At 41.7% G+C, this 19,699-nt stretch overlaps 1 protein-coding gene across 2 annotated transcripts; it reads left to right on the top strand.

Annotated features, from left to right (window-relative positions):
- Positions 1-1,876: 1,876 nt before the first annotated feature.
- On the top strand, positions 1,877-19,221 carry DIO2 (iodothyronine deiodinase 2). Of its 2 annotated transcripts, none has more exons than XM_048854776.2 (2): positions 1,877-2,820; positions 13,489-14,061. In XM_048854776.2, exons 1-2 carry the CDS (start codon positions 2,599-2,601, stop codon positions 14,059-14,061), a joined length of 795 nt encoding a protein of 264 aa, XP_048710733.1. In that variant the 5' UTR covers positions 1,877-2,598. The 2 variants fall into 2 exon arrangements, with proteins under 2 accessions (XP_048710733.1, XP_048710732.1); XM_048854775.2 differs by having other exon boundaries at positions 1,882-2,820; positions 13,489-19,221.
- Positions 19,222-19,699: the final 478 nt, after the last annotated feature.

Here is a 19,699-nt window from a genome sequence, read left to right as displayed (position 1 = left end):
GATCACAGGATTCAGGATGTTCTCAGTGCAGGTCCCTGGCTATGGATTTCCTTACTGCCAGAGAACAGGAAAAGCCCCAGCCAGACTGACTTGTATGCAAACCCTTCCCAATAATGATGATTGACGGTTGATTTGGAACTCCCCATGCCCCAAACTCTCTTTTAATATCATTTGGCAGTAGAGTGACCAGACAGCAAGTGTGAGAAATTGGGAGAGGGGCTGGGGGGGTAATAGGCACCTGTATAAGACAAAGCCCCAAATATCAGGACTGTCCCTTTAAAATCGGGACATCTGGTCACCCTATTTGGCAGAATAAAGAAAGGGTATAGACAATGGGGTCCTTCACAAACAGAATAATGTAATTTTGGATGGTATATCTACTGGTGAGATAATGCATGATGGCTGTTTTTAAAAGGCCTGCAATCGAGAGATTAGGTATCCCTGCCCACGGCCACATAGTGAGTAAGTGTGAGAGCCAGGATTAGTACTCAGGAGACCCTTGTGCCTAGCATTGAGCTCACATCACAAGAACATGCTGACTTGTACACATTTGGAGATATAGAAATGCTTGTTAATAACTTGTTTTTGCAAGTTGGAGTTATACAGCTGAATCAGTGACACTGCAAACATTTCTATGGCAACAGAGTGATGTCACCAACAGCATTTTGACTTTACAACTGATTTCATTTGAAGGAAAAACTGAGCTTAGCCCCAGGACATTTCAGCATTTGAAATGGAAACACAGAAAGTCACTGTTGTGCATGTGGGGGAGGGGGGTCCTAGTGACTTCTGTGGGTCCTGCACCTGTGCCTAAGGGCAGAATTTGTGCCAAATATACATATTCTTTTCCCCCAAAGGGGTCTGAAAGTTGTTCCTGGGATGGTTGCAACACATTGGCGAGATGGTGTGAAGGAAGGTTTCACTGCTGCTGCCTATATGTCTGATCAGTGGGTAAACAGAGGAGCGAGGTGTGCCATTCAACCGATAACTTTGATCCCTAAGATGTGTGGTGATGGGGGCTTATACAAGCACCCAAATAAACAGATAAATTAACTCAAAAACAAAAAATGTAAAAGTGAATATAAAATACAGGAAATATTTCCCATGGGAGGTTTGAACTCTGTTAAAAATAGCTCAGAGGTACCCACTGATTTTAAAAGAAAAGTTAAAAGAAAATTAACAGTGCAAAGAAAAAAAATCATTTTCTTCAATATGGGGCTCCAAGGTGGGTTTTTCGCTTTCAAGCCACACATGGATCTTCCAAGAGATAATGAGTTCTCTGAGAGACTTTGAACTAAAAAAAGAGTTATTGACATTGGGCCAAATCCTTAGCTGATGTAAATGTGCCCCCATTTTAAGTCAATGGCTCTATGCTGATTTACACCAGCTGTGGATCTGGCCCATTATCTTTTCAGTCAGGAACTTCAACTTCAACAAAACTCATCGGAAAGCATATTCTCTCTCTCTCTCTATCTTACACACTAGCAGATGAAGTCAGTCCTGGGTGTTTTCTTATGTTTCCTTAAATACCGAGAAGACAACAAAAGATATTTAAAACACCATACACATTGTACTCAATGGGAGTGGAAGGGAAATGTACAGAAATATCCCCTTTCTAGGGATGCATCAACTCACACACCTTCCTGGAAAAGACAAAAGGGCAAGGCGGGGGAGGGGGGGGGGAGAAACTCAAGAGAAAACAACAGCAGAAGCCTGTGTAGCTGGATTATCTTCCATGTCATATGAAAATACTTTTTCCAAAGTTTGAAAGCGTTTCTTAAGAGCAGCCAGCAGCATATTGCGATTTCCCTCCTCTCCTTTTCAACAACAAAGCAAAGTTCCACCCTCCCTCCCTCTCTCTCTCTTTTCTCTTCTCTTAAAAAAAAAAAAAAGTTTTGAGAATTTCACTTTTCTATTCACAGCAGCCCTGGCCAAAGTAAAGCCCTCTTTTACATTGACGTCAAGATCTTTACCAAGATTAGGGTTTCATTTCTGTATTGCAGCAATTAGCCAGGGAATGTATAAAAGGCTTCAGGGAAGCAGGCTAGGACTCCAGAGGGAAAGCACTTTGCACCACAGACAGATAGCGAGAGAGAGGAGGGAGACAGGGGCACACGGAGAGAGGAACAGAAAGTTTGTGTACAAAGACCTTAAAAAAAAAAAAGTAGCGTTGCACCTGGTAACACCGGTGACACAGAAATTAGAGGTCTGCTTAGTGCTTAAATAGCTGAGAAACAATGGGACAGGAGAGGAAAGTGAACGATCTCTGCTTAAATTGTATAACTGCAGGGAAGTGGAAGCACAGCTGTCTCTGTCTTTAACGGGCTCAAAAGGGCTATTGCATAAGGGAAACATTTTAGTCTCTGAAAAAGGAAAAGCAGCTCAGAACTGAATGAATTTCACGCTGAGTTATGGTTTTGACCAGCTTGAGTATATTTAATCATCCCTGCGGCCGCTGAGAGAAAGAGGCGGGAGGTGGAGGGGGCTGATGAGTTTTTAAAAAATGCCTTTGATTTTATTTTATCTTATTTTTTAAATGAGTGTTCAGGGCAAACAAGGGAGCTGAAGGGAACCCGTTGGGGAGCAGCAGCAGGGAAGATGGGTCTGTTAAGCGTGGATTTGCTGATCGCGCTTCAGATCTTGCCGGTTTTTTTCTCCAATTGCCTCTTTCTTGCACTCTACGACTCTGTGATCCTCTTGAAGCACATGGTGCTGCTGCTGAGTCGGTCTAAAGCGGCGCGTGGCGAGTGGCGAAGAATGCTGACCTCGGAGGGGCTCCGCTGCGTCTGGAATAGCTTCCTTCTGGATGCCTACAAACAGGTGGGTAGGTGGGAAGGGGAACGGAGAGGAGGTAAGAAAAGGCACCCCCGTTCCGGGGGGCGGGGGAGGGGGAGCTGTGCGCTCTGCACGATGTTTCCCCTTTGTGCCCTGCCAAAGCTAGAGTTTGGTTTGGCATTAGGGGGAGTGGAAAACAGCTGTTCTTCAGGAGGGCAGGGGACTGGGATTTAACAGACCTTGGTTCTGTGTCCTCCTCTGCCACTGTCTCCCTGTGCAATTTAGGGCCAAGTCATTTAACTTTTCCCTGCCTCCCTTTTTCTAGCTGTACCGGGAGGATAATGGTACTTATCTTTGTAAAGTGCTTTGAGGGTGTTGGATGAAACATATTATATAAGCGCTGAACATTATTAAATACTTTTGTCAACCATTTAACCAGTGCAATATCTTCAGAAGTTATACAAAATTAGGTCTTTAAATAACATCTCAAGGTGATCTGAATGCCCAAGATAGCAAAGGATTAAACATAACCCTATATCATTGTATCATCACTTTTATTCAGCTCATCTGTTAATTTTGTATTGGGAAGAAGGGCACAGTGACAGTGTGAATAGGTTTTAAAAAAGAGAGTCCCTTTTCTCTTATGAAAGTGGTGAAAACAGGACATGACAAAGCTTAAAAATAAACCTGTAACCAGCTGAGGGACAGTTGCCTGGTCTTCTTCTTAGCCACATGCACAATGTGCCTCAAGTGGCACGTGACCAGGATTCATCACTGAATTTGGTCCGCTGGTGATTTTGGTTAATAATGCTAATAGCAGTTACACAACACATGCTCTTTCCAAGTTCCACACAAACATTAACTAATGAGCCTGGATAAAACCCCTGAAAGTAACTGTATCCCCACTTGATAGATTGGGAAACTGAGGCACTGAGACATTAAGGATTTTGCTCCAGATTATCCAGCAGGTAAGGGCTTGTCTATGCAAATGCCTTGTTTGCAGCAAACTGGGGCGTGAATATACCCTGCACTAGCCTACTTAACACCAAGAATCCATGTGGACCCAGCTACCATGTACTAAAAGTTCCCCAGTGCTCTGTAATCTGCTTCCATTTCAAAGAGGGATAGACCAAAGTGCACTAGGGAAATTTTAGTGTGTGGCAGGAGTATTCAGGTGGACACTTAGCTTGCATCAGGCTAGTGCAGAGTAAATTCACACCATGACTTGCTGTGAACTAAGTATTAATTTAGACAAGGTCTACGAAGCAAAGCTGGGATTAGAAACCAGAAGTTGCTGTCTCGCAGCCTTGTGATCAGTTTATTGGAATGTGCTGTTTTATTAAGATTATTTAAAAACAGAAACCCATCTGATGGACTTAGGTTAATTATCTCTTGTATCCTGTCTGAACTATAGCTATATATCTGCTGAAAATATTTCTTGTTGTGTTACTTCTCCTCCCCCTACAATAGCATTATATATTTACTCTTAAGTAGAGCTGTCGGGAGCTGCTGACAGTGGTGCTTAGTTACTGATTTAGTTTGATATATAGCACCAATTGCATGTCCTGAAGCTCATGTACATAATTTTCCATATATAAAACAAATACAAATTATTTTAGCTATCTCAACCGCAATCAACTCCTTAACTCACCACAATACAAATCAAATATTTGTAAAATATAAGAATTCTAATCACTTCTATCACACTTTAAACTCCAAAACACTTCAGATATTAACTAAATAAATGTCTCCATGCCCTTTGAAGTAGGCTGCTAAACGTCATTATTCCCATTTTGCTGCTTGGGGAAGTGAGACAGAAAGACGAACATGCGACTTGATCATGAGTACAGAGGAAACCAGTAGCCGAGCTGTGATTAGCACTCATGTATTCCCAGCTCCTAGGCCTGGGCTCTGAACATTGTGCCTCACATTGGGAGAAGGCTCAGACTTTCACTAGCTTCCTGAAGGTGAATGGAAATGTTTTAAAAGTCTCCAAAAAGCCTTATATACATGAAAACTCTTTAACTTCTGTAGTAAGTTACATCAACGTTCAAATGATGCATAATGCACTTTAAAAGAAAGCCATTAAATTGCTTCCTTCTTTCCATTCCTGCCAAGAGCTGAGTTCATGATTCAGTGTTTCCTCATCTGCTACTGATGGCATCACTGACACCTGAAGGAGTGGGTAGCTCTTCACTGGTGTTAGCAAAGAGACTCAAATCTTAACTTCAGGGCTTAGAAGGTAATAAAAAGCCTTTTATTTTACCTTTAAACTGCCTAGAACATGTCAAGCATATCATGTAGGGCGATATCCTGGTCCCAGTGAAGTCAATGGCAAAATTCATATTGACTTCAATAGGGCCAGTATTTTACCCCGCCCCCCCATCTCAAAAGGGGGCAGCGGGTGTGGGGTGGGGATTCCTTCACAGCAGTGACTCTTAAGGAAAGGCTCACAGTGCCTTCACAAAGCACCTGATTGAGTAACGATAGATATCATTGGAAAGATTCCTGTTGACTTCAGTGATGAGGCCCAAAGAACACTGAAGATTCCTGACTGTTGTAGAGGCAGAGGTGAGTATGAGAGCCAAGTTTTAGAGGAGACACGATACATTGAAGGTCAGTATTAAGAATGGAAGAGGAGTAGGTTGTAAATTGGTTGCATATGAATCTCTGGGAGTCTCCTGCCACTTCTGCAGGGGAAGGGAGAAAAAAAGCTAGTTAAATTGAAAGCTAATTTGCTCTGATAAAGTCCACAGGAGACCAAACGTCTGCAGCTCTGTGGCATAAATGTGAACAAACAATGCAAAACAGCGAAATGCATGAACCTAAAGAGTGTTCACCAGGAACTCTCCACAAATGTATAGTTTTCCAAGTCCTGAAACGGATTTTACATGTCAGAACCACTTAACTGCTGTATTCCCAAATCCAGCTGGGCAGAGGGGGTAGATGTCAATCAGATTTAAATATATGCCTAACATTTGGCATGTGTTTAACTGCCTTTCTGAATAAGGGCCTTCTTCACTAGTAATAATACTTTGCAGTTACATAGCGCGTGTCAAATGAGCATCTCAGAGCATTTTACGAATAGTAAGTAAACGCACAAACTCTCTGTGAGGTATGTAATCCCCATTTTACAGATGGGAAAACTGAGGCACAGCTAGTTGAAGTAGACCAAAGCCACACAAAAAGACAGTGGAAGAACCTGGAATGAAACCAAGAGCACCCAGTCCCAGCACCCAGTCTAGTAATAATACTACCTAGCTGTAATGTAGTGCTGCTCTTCATCCGTAAATTTCAAAGCACTTTACAAAGGTATTATTTTACAAAGGGGGAAACTGAGTCAGAAAGAGGTGAAGTAACTTGCTCAAGGTCACCCAGCAGGCCACTGGTGGAGTTGAGACTAGAACTCAGGTCTCCTGTCTCCCAGCCCAGTACTCTAGCCACTAGACACACTACCTCTCCAAACAAATTAGTTACCTTTGAAATTTTTAAAAAGAATTTACAGGGGAAAATTGACTAGCATGGATATTGTGAAATAAACTAGTCCGTAATAGCTATTCTGGAATAATTCCATGTGTGGATACTATTCCAGAACAAAAATGATTTTATTCCAGAATAATTACTCTGGCTTGGAAGTGCACTAATGATTGCAGAATAAAGTGACTTTTATTTCAGAACAGTGCCTGCACGGGGAGCTATTCTGGTCAATCGCCATGTAGACAAGCACATAGTACAGGGGTGGGCAAACTACGGCCCGGGGGCTGCATCCGGCCCTTCATATGTTTTAATCCAGCACTCAAGCTCCTGCTGGGGAGTGGGCTCTGGGGCTTGCGCTGCTCCAGTGCTCCAGCTGGGGGCTTGCTCTGCTCCATGTGTGCCATGGCTCCGCGTGGCTCCCGGAAGCAGTGGCATGTCCCCGCTCTGGCTCCTATGCATAGGGGCAGCCAGGAGCTCTGCATGCTGCCCCTGCCCCAAGTGCCACCCCCGCAGCTCCCACTGGCTGCAGGGGCAGCGCCTGCGGATGGGGCAGTGCACTGAGCCACCTGGCTGTGCCTCTGTGTAGGAGCCGGAGGGGGAACATGCTGCTGCTTCTGGGAGCTGCTTCAAGTAAGTGCCACCTGGATCTTGCACCCTGCCCTGATCCCCCTCCTGCCCTCTGAACCCCTTGGCCCCAGCCCGGAGCACCCTCCTGTACCCCCAACCCTTCATCCCCAGTCCCACCCCAAAACCCATACCCCCAGCCGGAGCCCTCACCATACCCCAACCCCCTGCCCCAGCCCAGAGCCCCCTCCCACACCCTGAACTCCTCATTTCTTGTCCCACCCAAGAGCCTGCACCCCCAGCTGGAGCCTTCACTCACCCCCCACACTCCAACCTCCAATTTTGTAAGCATTCATGGCCCGCTATACAATTTCCATCCCCAGATGTGGCCCTCGGGCCAAGAAGTTTGCCCCCCCTGACATAGTACATTACACCCAGATTTGTACTTGTTATTCCTATCTTTCTGATGGGACTTGCTTCTAGTTCTGGAAGATCCCAAATGTTGGACCTCAAAACTGTAAATTTTTTATGTATAAGAAAGCTATTTTAGGTTATTTTAAAAGTGTTTTAAATATGTTAGTTAACATTTTAATCTCCTTTTGTGGACTCTAAACAGCTGAATTCATCATGATGCTAAGGCATATGCCCTTACCAACAGAAGAGTTAAATATTGTTCCAATAACATTTTTCAATCCTTCTATAACAGGCTTTCTGCATTTCTGTAAAATATGAGGCACATAGAGTATACTTGATGTGATGTGAAATAAATGCTTTATTGTCACTCATATGGATGACCTATATAATTAATTCAGAAGCAATATAAATATCCCCCAAACTCTCTCTTTCTCTCTGTGTATGCATGCAGAGAGATATACATGTTTTCCTAGTAATCATTTCACTCACCGTTTCTATGGGGGAACACAGCTGTTTGTAAACAGCACACAGCAACACTACAGAACAGTTAAGAGTAGAAAGCAGTGTCCAAATAATAAAAAGCACCCTCGGCTTTCTCTGAGATGAAGCCTAGTCTGCTAGCTCTCTTAACTCCCATTATAATAGTTAGCCTTATTCTAAAGAACCTCTCTTTGCAACACATCTTGTACGTGCAGTCCATAATTAGGGGTGGTGTAGAGCCGTGTTTGACTCACAAGGCTACTACACCCCGTGGCCCTGCTTCCTCGTTGGAGGAGAATAAGGAGGGTGTTATATAAATCGTCAAGCGGGAACAGCGTAGTCACTATCAACAATTAATCTGGCAGATGTTCAAATCAGAAACCAGAACTCAGGAAGTTGTAAGAAATATTCTAATCACAGATAAAATGTGCATGAGAAAATAAACAAACAAACAAACATCAGAGAATTACTCAGTTGTTCCTATTTTTCTGGGGGGAGAGGGTGGAGGGAGGAGGGAAATAAGATCTTATGTAAAATGTTCCAGTGTAAGAGAATGCTGTACATTTGCTAAACAAGTAAATCAAAGTATCTATTGTTTGCCCACTGAGGATGTTAAAGTCTTTTATTTTTGCTACTAGATCCTCCCTGGTGATAATGTCCTAACCAAAAGGCTGCCTCAAGTTTCTGCTGCTGCATGCAATAATAGTTTATAACAAGAGGACAATGGAAAAATTCCATTGCAAAGTTAAGAATGGGTATTCCATTAGAAAGCTATGAAGCTCGCTGTCCAGTGATTTATAGCTTTCATTTCTAGTCCTCAAAGGGTAGCAGGAAGTAGGGTCTTAAACCTGTCACTTGTCCAAGATTGAATATTGCCTATTCTGCACCTCCGCACCAGTGTAATTTTGAGGGATAATTCTATATTTGGATTGTGTTTTAAATGGAATTTGATTGAAGCAGCTATATTATTTGGAATGTCAGAAGACATTCTCTCTCTCTCTCTCCCCAATACTACAGTGATCAGAATGATATAAATAGTTTGATTGATGGATTGATAGCTAAGTTTATGTGTGCAGTTCTTTCCTGTCTCTAAAAAGGGTTGAACCAAAAGCAAGCTCTCACATAAAGACTCCAGAATTTAGAGAAAGTTTGGATCTGGATCCAATCTTCAGGGGACGGGCCCATCTCTTGATTTAATAGTAGATTAAACCAGTGCTATGAGCTCTGATGGAAGCTCAGTTAAATCATCAGACATACCATCAAACCCATGGCCCTGTTCCCATGTAATAGGTGTACTCATTCCTAGAAGCACCAGCATGCAGCTCAACATCTGGAAGGGTATGACAGCTTCTGACAACATGGATTGCTCAATGGTGTTCTGCAACATTGCAGTGCAATATTTGCAAAGGTAGTATAAAGAGCAAGTGCCCCATTTCCTATTGGTCAGCTTTTCAGCATACCACTGGGTTACAATGCTACTTTGGGAGGCTTTTCAGACAGTAGAGCAAAGACCTCTTAGCCCGAACCCTTATTTACTCATCATCTTTGTTTATTTTGACCTGAAGAGTAAGGAAGTGTCTTTCTTTGAATTTTATGGCAATAAGAGGAACTTATGAAATAAGCCCTGTACTAAAAAGGAATTGTCAAATAGTTTTAGGTCCCAAATGTAAGCATTGTGTAGTGTTTAAAAATATTTGTCCCCCCAAACCTGTATTAATAGCACTGATTTTACAAAATGTAACATTAGCAAAATTATTTTCACTGAAATTTTCAACCACAAATGATGATAAAAGAAACTTAAAACTACTACTAATAATAATAATAACTAAACCTTCCCCTCAGTATTGGGAACCCAAACTCTACAGGGCTTGGGCTTGAACTCCAGAATCGGGAAGTCGGGCTGCCAACTCTTCCCCGAATGCCCCTTTACCTGGACAATATTGTTAATAAATAATAATAATGAAGACCTCAGTCACATCTTGTACATACAGCCCAAAATTAGGGGTGGTGCAGAGCCGTGTTTGACTCACAAGGCTATTACACTCCATGGTCCTGCTTCCCCATGGTTTACTCTCACCTGTCTTTGGAGCATTATGTGCCCCTAGGGGAATATAGAGGGAGTAGAAGTGGAATTCTGCCAGGTCCTTATGTGGGAAGCGAGGACTCCTTATGTGATTCCCCCTGCAGTGCATTCTCATATATGGGCCAGTCATAGTTTGTCCCTAAGTGAGTAAGGAGGGGAGGGTTTGGCCAATCATTTTTATTAGGACTGTCATTTTAATTCTTCTTCTCCGCCATTCCTCTCTCAGCCTCACAGACCTGAACCTAAATAAAGAGCAAGAGCACTGATGAAATCCAGCGTCCCCTGTTCTCCCCATCTTGTGCACACTGTTCTAAAAGCAAATGCCCTCTTCCCTGTGGTGAATGAACAGTGGACATTAATGTATACTCTTCCAGGAAGGGACCTTAGGTGATTTATAAGCAGTGTGGGATTCCTACACAACTTTGGGTCTTGTAAAAAAGCAAATAATACTAATACTGAATAACCCTGCCGGCAGAGCCTGACAAACATCTGGATGAGGCTCTGAGAAATGACAGGCTCTTCTGGGGCAGCATTTTACTGAATAGAATCAAAGCAAAGAGAAGAACTTGAAATGGAGTTAAGAGCTCAGGGGGTTCTGTCCATAGCCAGTAACTGGGCTCCAATTCCTAATACGGCGTGTCCATATTTAAATGACTAATTAATTATCTGGCAACACCTATATTCTTTAGGGAGCTGATGTAGCCTGATGAGCCTGGCCAGTGGTTCGAAAATCCCTGATGTGGGGCACAAAAGCAATTTTTCAGTGCGCAGGATCCCAAGAGGGATACGTTAGATCTGTTAAAAAGCAAAGCAAAAAGAAAATAAATGAGGAGATGATGTTTTGTCTATGGGGCTTTTCCCAGGCCGTGCGTAAAATGTACAACAAAGTTGGTAGTATGTTCTGTTTCCAGCTTGTGGTTTATGAATAGGTCTTTCTTTTCCTCCCCTTCCCCTTCATTTTGCAGTCGACATGCTAAAGCAGCACTAGTGTTGCTCCCCCTTTCCACTGCACACAACACTCCAGAACAAGATGCCCCGTATCAGAGAAGTCAAATGAGTGCACGTTATTGCTTTGAGGTGGGGAGATCCCTTTGCTTGTGGAGATGGGGGGGGGCTCACCATTCATGGGCTAGCTTGCTGTCCTCTGAAAGCAGGATCATCCACCTCAGCTTGGGACCCATAAGGCCAGCGTTGACTGACTAAATAGTCAGCACAGAAGTGCGTGATTATATGAATGCTGGAGCCAGAGTTATTGCATGTGAGAGAAGTTCTGCTGGTTTGTTTCTTAGAACATATCTTTTGCCAGCTTTTGTGTAAGATTTCAAAAGCAGTTCGGCTGACTATTATGTGGCTTTTTTGATAGGCATTTTCATTGCGTCAATTTTTTTCCAATAGCTATTTTTTTCCTTTCTGTAATAAATAATGACAACAAAGAGAACAGAAAAGCCCCACAATGCAGATGATCAGTGAGGATGATATTGTCATCCTGTGTCAATCCCGTTCCTGAGTTTGGTGAAATGAAGAGGCCCTTTGGGAACGTCAGAACTTCATCAAGACCAATTAGCGGAGATGTTGCTGCTTGTGTTTAAGCATTAATGACTGGGCAGGGTTGGGTTTTTGGAGTGGCTAACATTGGCATGGAACGAGGCACCGACCTAATTACTCCTCTGCAGGAGGAGAAAATGCCTTGTGAATGCCTGCTTGGCAAGGATGTCTCATTAAAGACAAAGCGGCAAACACAAGCTCTCCTTGAAGCAAAAATTAACATGATAGGTACCCCATTGCCGTTAGACTTTCTTGTGGCTGTGGGAAATAAAATGAGGTTAGCCACACCGGGGAATATCTTGGCTGCTTTTTAGTCTACAGGGTGTCATGGAACCAGTTTTTATTTTGTCTCTAAACCTCATCTTTTTGGTTTGCAAGGAATACTCTTCCTGTGGGAGGCACAGAGAACACCCTTGCATTGTTGGAGAACAATGAACATGCTAACACCCTTGGCACCAATGTGAAGTAATAATTGAAGGGCACTATTATACTAATGTCCAATTGAAACAATTTTGATTTTTCCCTCCAGGCTTTAGGAATCTATACATTGAAAGTGGCATTTGGTAGAGCTGAATGCAGAGTTGGGAAAGAGGAATTTACTCAGTGAATATAGCCTCTTTTTCCGCCCACATAATATTCATAAGCAGATTGTGGTTTTCCTCAAATGTATTGATGAGTATAAAGCTGGTCAAAAAATGTTCATTCATAATATTTTTCCAAAGTAAAACTGAAAAAATTTGGGCAAAATGAGGCCCATCTACCTCACAGGCACGTTGGGAACTTCTTTAATTAGCTATATGTTCCAGTAGCATTAAATACAACAGTAAAAATTCCCATAAAATCTGTTGAAGAGATTGAAAATCTTGAAGAGAGAGTCAATGGCCCACCTTGATTATCATTACAAAAGGTTTTCTCCCCTCCGCTCTCCTGCTGGTAATAGCTCATCTTAAGTGATCACTCTCCTTACAGTGTGTATGATAACACCCATTTTTTCATGTTCTGTGTGTATATAAATCTCCTCACTGTATTTTCCACTGAATGCATCCGATGAAGTGAGCTGTAGCTCACGAAAGCTTATGCTCAAATAAATTGGTTAGTCTCTAAGGTGCTACTAATACTCCTTTTCTTTTTAGGGGAAAGGAAGAACAGGTTCAGTGTCAATTACCCTTTGAGAAAGTGAAACTGAACCATGAATGATCATATAATTATGAGGGACAGTTAGGTTTCAGGTGAAGAGGTGGACATCCCTGTACCTACAATGTGCTCATTGCTGGATTTTAGCTGTAATGGAGAAGATTTTTCCCCACATCAGCTGAGCATTCTGCTTTCAACTCTGGTTCTTACTGGTTCTGGCTTTTCAGGAGGCAACGCTTGGTAGTAAAATCTGTGATGACCTCTGTGGGCCAAATTCAGAAGTCCTTAGAGTTCTTACTCAATTGAAACTCCCGCTAGCTTCAGTAAGAGTGTATTTTCTGAATACAGTCTGGATTAGGACCTCAGGATTTGGCCCTATATGAATTCAATCAAAACAGTATTTATTTCTGAACATCATGAGATAGGCAGGAGATGAGAAGAGAGAAACATTGGCAGGGAAATAAAAAGACAATTACGGTGTTGTTATAGAGCTTGATGCCAAGGAGAGATGTGCAGGAGTTGCAGTGCCTGGACTTATTAATTGTCTTTTATAGTATAGTATAGTACTTTGTAATTCCATAACATCTTTCAGAGCACCTTTTAGTCTTTAGTCAATCTTCACAACACCCTTGTGTGATACATACATATTATCTCCATTTTATAGATGGGAAAACTGAGGCACTGATGGGTGCAAGGACTTTCCCACAATCACACAGTGAGTCAGAGTCAGATCTAGCGATAAGGCCATGAACACCTAACTACCATCCACCTCCTTCAGACACTAGACACTCTCTTCTCTCCTCATGCTGCTTCAGGAGAAACACAGCAATGGGAGAAGACACTGGTCTTATACAGATCATTTGCTTAAAACCAGGAACTTTGCAGCATTTTCTGTGTAGGGAGTACACTGTGTTGTCTGAACAGCTGACTGTGTTTGTTTAGTGAGAGTGAACATGAAAGACACTGTGGAAGCAAGTCACAGTAACTCGTCATGTCTTTATTTGTTTTGCCATCAGGTGAAATTGGGAGGAGAAGCCCCAAACTCCAATGTGATCCACATAGCTAATGGCTGCAGCAGCAGCAGTATCAGAAGGAAAAGTGTTGGCGGGAAATATGGAACCAAGTGCCACCTTCTGGACTTTGTCAATTCAGAGCGCCCGCTGGTGGTTAACTTTGGTTCAGCCACCTGACCCCCATTCACGAGCCAGCTGTCGGCCTTCGGCAAGCTGGTGGAGGAGTTCTCAGGTGTGGCTGATTTCCTGTTGGTCTACATTGATGAGGCTCACCCATCGGATGGCTGGGCCGCCCCTGGGATCTCTTCCTCCTCATTTGAGGTGAGGAAACACAGGAACCAGGAAGACCGATGTGCTGCCGCTCACCAGCTTCTGGAACGGTTTTCCTTGCCACCCCAGTGCCAAGTGGTAGCTGACTGCATGGACAATAATGCCAATGTGGCCTATGGGGTCTCCTTCGAGCGAGTGTGCATTGTGCAGAGACAGAAAATTGCCTACCTGGGGGGCAAGGGCCCCTTTTTCTACAACCTCCAGGAAGTCCGGCTTTGGCTGGAGCAAAACTTCAGCAAGAGATGAAATCCAGCCTAAGATGAGCGAAGTGTGTCAAGAGCCTTGCCCCTTTAAAGTGATATAAAAGGGAAAAAAACACACAGTTTTACAATAGGTCTTTTTGGGCCTGTTGCAGGAGAACAGGTTCAATAATAAGGTCAAATGAATGCAAGCTAGGAAAAAAAAAAATAAACCCAGCACATAAAAAGAGAATTGTGTGAGACAACCCTACTCCTGCCTTGTTAACAGGACAGAAAAGGCCACTGTGAAAAGTGCTGGTGCTGAGCATGAAAGGTGGTGGGATGAGATTTCTCTCCCACCCTTTTCACAACATGTTGACTTTAGGTTGAGAAGAAAGCATTGCTTCCTGGAAGGCGATTCTGCGGAGAGGCAACCTCATGTATTTGATCAGGGACCATCTCATTTTTCCATTGAGACCTGTGTAGGCAGCTTGCCAGCAGCCTGAGACCTTCAATTAATTTGCAAAAAATGGAGTGGATTATGGCTGCCTTCCTGTTTTGATACAGAAGTATGACCCAGCAGAGAGTGCAAGATCCACCATGCAGTGCAAACTGCCTGCTCAGTACAAGATGAAACATTGTATGTGGTTCTTGGTACTCTCTACAGGTAGCTTCTCTCAGTTGTGTGTGTGTACAGTACACACACACATACACACACTCTTAGGCCTCTGTATGTTAACAATTAAATTGGCAGCAGGCCACACCATAAAACTCCATAGGCTGCATTTGGTTCTCAGGCTGCACATTGGTCACCACTGTGAGAGAGAGAGTGAAGGAAAGAGGTGATGGGTGGGGGGGAGAAGAAGGATACAGAGGAAAGAGGCTGCAAGATCCTAAGATCAAAGGAGTGAGGGAGAAAGAAACAGAGATTGTGTAATAAAACTATAACTTTTGCCTTTGAAAATTCAGAAAGTGGGATGGTTTGTCACGAACACACACACACATATATACACACGCATAGTTCATGCCCAGGGCAAGAAAGAAGAGTTCAGCTGATGCCAGCCTTCAATATGTGGAACTGAAAAAATGTATTTATCAGTGCTTTCTTCTTTTTCTTTCTTAAACAGAAACAGCAGAGAGAGAGAATTAGGGGTTATTTTGCGTTTATTTTAGTAAAAGTAATTTATTTCTTTTGACATAGCAGGCATATTTTTGAGCAGGGGGGACTTACACACCAGTTTACCTCATTGGAATTGAAACCTGTCCAGTTGATTACCCTGTTAAAGTGCTCAAGTTAATTTTTGCTATCCTAAATGCCTGCATTTAGTTTACAGCCATATTAGTTCATTGGAAAGTTAAACAGTCTTTAGCCTCAGTAACTGCAATTCTGTTGGGCAGGATAGCATTTTGTTCATGTTTCTTTCTTCTTCTCAGAAGCCTTTCGGGAAAAAAAACAAAACCCACCACGCTGGTCTCACAGTCACCACCTTATTTCTCTGAAGAGGTTAAGGATGAACTGAGTGAATTATCAAGAACAATTGTAACAAATGGCTGGGTTTCTCAAGAATGGCTGAGGGGAATATTCCGAAGTATATTTAAAGAGACACTGTCAACTTAGTCTAGGCCTTAAATATGTTGAGGTTTTGTAAAAAATTAAAGGATTTTACAAAACCTAACACATGCTTCCATTGTGCTAGTACATGAAAACTGGGAAGTGAAACTGACTAATTACAAGAGTGAACCTGACCAGCCTAGTTTCACAGTCCAAGCTGAGAGAAATGCAAAAGAAGCAAACAGCATAAAGTGGGGAAAATTAAAGAAGAATATTAAATCTCTTACCCTGCCAATCATCTGAGATGTTAGTACAAATACAGGGATGAACTGAAAAAAAAAAAAAGAGAAATTTCTATTTTACAGTGTCCCTTTAATCACACATGGCATATTTCCTTTTGTTTTGGTGTGAGTCAATTCAGCTAATTCACATGGCATTTTTTAAAAAATCTGGCTCTTTGAAGCACAGACATGACATTTTGACAGCTGTGTGAGTGTGATTTCTTATGCATCCAGGTTCATGCCTCCCCCTGGATGCATACACAAACCTTGGTAACGCATCCCAGAGAAACTGGCGGGGAATGGACTTCAGAGAGCCAAGTTCAGCTGGGTGGATGGAAAAGCATGGTACTCCTGTATTTCAAGATTTCATAACTGCTCTAAGTAATTTGTGATGAGGGGGGGTAAAAGGGAAGATGACATACACCGTTGTCGTCTTTAGGGTGGGCCAAGGGTATTTAGTAAGAGGTAAGAAGAAAAAAATGAATAATGGAAAATGTAGGCTGAATATTCATCTCCTCCAATGTCCACCTTCTGGTATCGAAGCCTGACTTTTCAGACCATTCAGTGAAGTGGTCATGACTTACCAATTATTACGGTAGATTGCTACACATTTGTATGACTGTGTGGGAGAGCCACCTTAAACCTATGAACACAGAAACATAGGAATTTCCTACTGGATCAGATAACTAGTTCATCTAGTGCAGTATCCTATCTCCAATAGCGTCCAGATGCTTTAAAAGAAGGTGCAAGAATCCCTATGCTGGACCATTCTGAAGTAACCTGTCCACAGGAGTTACTTGTTCGTAACCACAGACAGTTAATGATTGGCTTGTGCCCTTATAAGTTTTATCCTTCCTAGTAAAAAAAAAAAGAGGAGTCCTTGTGGCATCCAAATACATGTGTTAGTCTCTAAGGTGCCACAAGGACTACTCATTCTTTTTGCTGATACAGACTAACATGGCTACCATTCTGAAACCTGTCATCCTTTCGAGTGTGACTGCAGATGTCCTCATTATCCATATATATGCCCAGTCCTTTTTGGGAATTCTATGAAGAATTTGAGCTCAATTATGTCTTGTGGCAGTGAACCGGATGATCAAAATACATCCTGTGTTTTATTTTGCTTTAAATCCTTTTATCAAATTTGTTGCCTTTCAATTTAATTGAATTTCCCCTTGATCTTGTATTATGAGACAGAGTAAATAGGGGCACCCAATTTTCCTTCTGTGTGCCATTTATTATTTTGTATACTTTTGATGCAAGTCTTATTTGTGTCCTTTTTAAACAAAACAAGCCTAATCTTTCAATTCCCTCATATGGGTCCATATCTCTTATCATTTCCTCCCATTTCTGGACTCCTTCTGTTTTTGCTTAACTATACCTTTTTCAGGTAGCGGTGACCAGAGCTGAAAATAGTATTCCAGATGAAGACATGCAGTGGGTATATATAATAATGTAATATTTTCAATGTTATTTTCTATCCCATTCTTCAGATATCATTCCATAACTGCTTCAGGCTATAACCCGATGTGCCTTGTAAAGCTTAAACTTTCTTTCTTTCTTTCTTTCTTCAATCTGGGGCTTTTAGCATTGTCTATGTTGTCTGTCTGTGAAATGCCAACCCAAGTGTCTAATATGACTGTTGAAACATATCTTAAAATCACAAGAAGGAGTCTGAATTAATAACTCTAATACTCCTTTGCATAGCTAAAGTCACCGTAATTTTGCATAGCTTTTTTTCTCCTTTTTGGATTTCTACTATTTTGTCACTCTCTCATGTGCAGTATCTTGTTATTCATAGATGGGTTTTCATTGCACAGCAAGGAGATTATAAAACTGGCTTCTGTAAATAGACAATCCTCAAGGATCAGAACTTTCTTTCTTGGCAACATGAATTTCTGACCCTGGCCAAAATGCAAAGATGCTGGCAACCTCTGTGGTTATCATTACAGGGATACATTTTGTAAATTGGTTTGATCCCTCCAGAAGACATATGGCCAAACAGCAGAGGGGGATATTTTCAATAGAAAATAAATGAGCTAAAGAGAAGAAGGTGTTTTCTTTTTTATAAGTGATTAATAGAAACATTGAATACAATTCCTTTAATTTTTTGGTGATATAAAAGGGCACAACTTTTAGAAAAGGTTTAAAAATTGATGAAATAATGTCACCATTAATGATACAAATAGACACATATGGGTAAGATTAACTTCTGAAGTTATGTTAGCAGGATTAAAAAAAATTAAAAGTCATTAGGCTGTAAACTGATTGCTAGGTAGAGTCAGGAAGGAATTTTGTTACTAACTTGGGATAATTGGCATAATTATGCATAATTGGCCAGGTGCATTGTGAGGTTGGGTTTACCTTTGTCTGTACCTTTAAACAAGGCATCTGCTGGACCAGAATAACTATTGTTTATTCCAGTATGGCAAATCTTACATTCTGAAGTTGAATAGAATTCACAGAAGAGGCTGGAGCCTGAAAATATTCCAGAAAGTCACTGCACAGAATAGGGAATTCAGTGCTATCTCTTGACAGTAGCTGGGGATTGTTAACTGTTTTAAAAAATATCCTAGCATGCCTGCAGAGTCACTTTGGACCTGATTCTCAACAGACGTTTGCCTTGTATCATTGCAAAATAAGTGTAAGTGACACCACCAGAATGATAGCTTTTTGCTCCTCCTTTGTACTTGTGTAAATGATGACACAAGGTGAAAGGCAGTGGAGGATCAGGCCCGGCACATTTAAAAAGGAAAAATGCATGGCAAAATGTATGTCACTGAACAGCTGCGCTAAGGACTTCGAAAGGCTAAAGGCGATTATTCTTCTGAAGGTTGTCTAGATGGAGAAATCCACGAAGCTTCTTAAAAATGTCTCAGTGGTGTGTGTGAGATCTTTATATGTTGTTGGGTGTAGGATTAAGATTTTTAACACATTCAGTACTATAACCAAAGCAATAAAAGAGGTATCAGGTAGGGAATAATGGCCAGTTTTGTTCGACTCTACACCATATCAATGCACGACCCATATGCAGCAAACTACAGGCCTGAATTCTGGGCTGTACAGATGGGGGATGAAGGCAAGGTAGGGATGCTAGTGTGCTCATGAAGACCGCTAACAAAAGAGTAACTAACTCCGTTGGCGTTCAGATGCCATCACACTGGTATTTCTTTCTGCGTTTTGCTGTCTCTGTTTGGAGGGTCTGCTTGATGTCCATTCATTTGAGTGCTGTGGGTAGAGACGTGTTTGTGTGTGCATCATTGTTTAGATGTCAGAAATATACTTCATAGGAGAACCAGCAAAAATGTGTTATAATATTGGTGCTCTGTGGAATGTGTGCTTTTTAGATTTGTTTTTTTTTCTTGTATTTTAATAAAATCTAAAGGCAAAAATATTCTGTCTTCTTTGGTCTTTTTTTATTTTTAAATATAGAGTGCTACAGGTCAGTGAAAGTATGAATGATTGTTTTTTTGATAGAACGGCCTGTCCTGCAATGGTTAGATCTCGACCTATATGGACAAAACATAAATGTCAGGATCTGTGTTTTTCTTTGTTTAATCTCTGACTAGAGCTTTTTCTGAGAAAGATAAGACAGAGCCATTTGAAAACACCTAGGATGATGTTTAATATGCACAGTACAAGCAACATTTCCAAAAATATGAGCTTGAGGAAAGCACACAAAACACTACATTGCATGTGAAAATTTTCATATGCATCTTGCATTTGTGTGTGCAATGTAATATGCATCCAGTATGTATACATGCAGCTATATTTTCAAAGGGTAGCATTAAAGAGCAAAAATCTACTGCACACCAAAATGAGTGAGCAAAACTCAGTGCTTGATTGAGAAGTTATCCCATGAACGGAACGGC

This window comes from Caretta caretta, chromosome 6, assembly GCF_965140235.1.
Source record: "Caretta caretta isolate rCarCar2 chromosome 6, rCarCar1.hap1, whole genome shotgun sequence".
In the NCBI taxonomy this organism is placed as follows: Eukaryota; Metazoa; Chordata; order Testudines; family Cheloniidae; genus Caretta; species Caretta caretta.
The sequence above is the reverse complement of the archived record's forward strand: the minus strand, read 5'-3'. Positions and strand labels throughout refer to the sequence as shown.